Raw genomic sequence first — 2,870 nt, 5'->3', positions numbered from 1 at the left:
GCTCCTTAAAGATTTAGCACCTTGAAAACCCTATAGGGCAGTTCTGTTCCACCCTGTAGGATTGCTGTGAGTCAGAAAAGACTCAGTGGTAACATGTTTTTTCAATAGCTGTTTAAACCCATGTTTTCTTTATACCACCAGTAAGCACAGCTTTGGCTCATGTCCTCCACTCATCTATATTGACATGTTCCTAAGGAATGCACACAATTCCCAGTATTGGCCAGGTTAAAATTATATAAAAACGCACCAAAAATGTTACTGTTCATTACAAAAGCCATAAAGAAATAACTTTTTAAATAATCCATTGTTTAAAAAGTTTACTGCTTTGGTTTTTAAGAGTTTTACTTGCTTTTAGATTATGGCAGTTAACCTGCCCAAGGGAAAATGATACATAGCTATTAGATTTTAGGGCTGGATAATAGCCTAAGGAGTATAAGAGTTGAGAAAACATGCATACATAGGCAGTTACACTGTTACGAACTTGTTTTCTCTAACATGACAAAGCAGGGGGATTGGGGACATAGATGGGAAACATTATTTCATGGTATTTATTTTAATAAGCAGGTGTCTTCTGTATTCTTGGGTTTAGAATACTGGGCATGTTTTTGAGATACGTGACTGTGTTTTCAGATTTTGTTCTTACCATTTTAATGTTGCAGTTTCTGACAACTTCTCAGCGGCTTCTCCGGGTGGAGTGCTAATGACAGTTTTCTTTCTCCATAAAGGGGAATCAGATCCTCAGTGGCCTCTCCATTGAAGAATATAAGACCACATTGAGAATAATCAAGCAAGCAATTTTAGCTACAGACCTTGCACTATACATTAAGTAAGTTTTAAGAATATCCTGAGATCAATAAATAAGTTTTGGAAGTGTTAGCATTGTTTCAAACTTTTGGAATCCACAATGGGGACTTTTTTTGGAATATAATAAGGGCAAAATACCTTGGTAAAGCTATTTATCAGACTATGGAATAGTTTCTTCAAAAAAAGCCAGAAATGCCTACTTCTTTGGCTTACTTCATGCTAAAAATTACAGAGACCCTCTTATTTCTGATGGTCATCCACTGATACATCCCTTGAGTTATATACAAGCAAATTGCCATCTCAAGGTCTTTCCAAGCAAGTTGTTAGATAGGCCATTTGCTTTTCCTCCTTATCCTTGCCCCATCAGCTTCATACACAATTCCTTTATGCTGTTATCCAAACCTAGGTGAGCAGGGAAAGGAGCTGAAAGACAAACAAGTAACTCTTGTTTCTTTTTTTGTGATTTTACTCAGTTTTTATGTAGAACTTTTTAGTTACTGATTCAAAAACTAGGGTATGCATGAAAGTGATATATATGACATATGCATGTCCATGATTAATCTGCTGCTTTTCTGAAAGCAGAACATATTTTCCTCTATCTGGGCAGGTGTCCTTTTCCAACATACCTGCTGAGACCTTTGGTGCATATGGGGAATGAGGGGAGTCTTACTCGTGGGATTCTCCCATACACAGGTCTGTCCCTGTGTACAGGGATTCACGTCCATGGTTTTAGTCACTTTTACAAGAAGTAAGAACACAGAACAAACTCACAGAGACTCTTTTTTACCCTATAATGTTTTTATGAAATCATGCATTAGACTATAGCAGACATCTGCTATTTTGTTTTCTAAAAGTAAACTGCATGTCTTAGTTAGTGAGTTTTGGAGTAAAACTTAAAAAATTAAAAGATTAAATAGGATAAATAGGATTAAATGGGATAAATGAAAACATAGTAAACTTAAAATTCATTTAGAATGATAGTAGCATAAATGTTGTAATAATTTGAAAACTACATCTAACCACATCTCCTCTCATCTGTCACCCCTAAACCTTTGTGAAACCTAGTATAAGACTTTTCATTTTTGATAACCTAATAACATACAGTCAGTTTTGTTATTTAAGTTTCTCTTATATTTGTCTTGTATTCCCAGCTAGATTTTAAATACTGTGAAAAGAACAATTCTGTCTTATGACTTCCCAGGATACTTTAATATTGAGCACCTAGAACCATTAACTCTATACTGAATGGATGTTAAAATTTACTTGATTTTTTTTTCTTTTGCTTCAGTGCATTTAACAACTTTATACTGATAAAGAGTTTTTAACCTATACCAGGATATTTATGAGTAAGATACATGATGTTAAATTGAAACCATATTGCATCATACACTTAAAATTTCTTAATTCTTGGTACCAAATTTTTCACTCCTTTTTTATTTTCTTAAAATAAGTAACATTCAAGAAATAAAATTACCATTATTTGAGATCTGTAGTTAGAAATTATGTGAAATTTTATATTTCACACAAAAAAAATGACAGAAAGGGGAAAGTGAGATACTAAAGATTTTTAAATGATTAATTTTTTGTATTGGATTCATAGATGAGAGGAAAAAAACACTAGATTTTTTTTTTCCTCAAAATTTGCTCCATGGGTCTTTGTAGACCAAAGTCATAAGAGGCTTGGGAATTGTCGTAACTACCAAATATTTTTCTTTATTTTCAAGGAGGCGAGGAGAATTTTTTGAACTTATAAGAAAAAATCAATTCAATTTGGAAGACCCTCATCAAAAGGAGTTATTTTTGTAAGTAGGTTTACTATCCTTAAAGAGGAAATTTTACTACCCAACTAATTTTCTCACTATCGGTTTTTATTGCAATTATCATTACAAGATGATGATCTCAGAAGTTGTCACAATTCTCCAGAGTGCTATACCGAAGGCTGAATATGAATATTTATTTGAAAAGAAATGCATTTGTGAATTCAATTCTCATAAATTGCTCCTTTATTCTAGAGGACCTTTAAAATATAGTAGAATATCAATAAAGCATAGGTACTGAAACAAGGC

General features: G+C 33.2%; 1 protein-coding gene across 1 annotated transcript in view; it reads left to right on the top strand.

Moving 5' to 3' along the window:
* Positions 1 to 2,870, top strand: part of PDE5A (phosphodiesterase 5A) — a 191,656-nt gene that overhangs the window by 171,301 nt on the left and 17,485 nt on the right. The window contains exons 16-17 of the mRNA XM_007952375.2: positions 726 to 826; positions 2,529 to 2,606. Coding sequence (XP_007950566.1) covers positions 726 to 826; positions 2,529 to 2,606 — 179 coding nt within the window. The remainder of the gene's footprint in view (positions 1 to 725; positions 827 to 2,528; positions 2,607 to 2,870) is intronic.

Source organism: Orycteropus afer, unplaced genomic scaffold (assembly GCF_000298275.1).
Source record: "Orycteropus afer afer isolate SDZICR_OR568_19922 unplaced genomic scaffold, OryAfe1.0 scaffold00332, whole genome shotgun sequence".
In the NCBI taxonomy this organism is placed as follows: domain Eukaryota; kingdom Metazoa; phylum Chordata; class Mammalia; order Tubulidentata; family Orycteropodidae; genus Orycteropus; species Orycteropus afer.
Note: the sequence above shows the minus strand (reverse complement) of the source record. Positions and strands in the feature narration are given on the sequence as shown.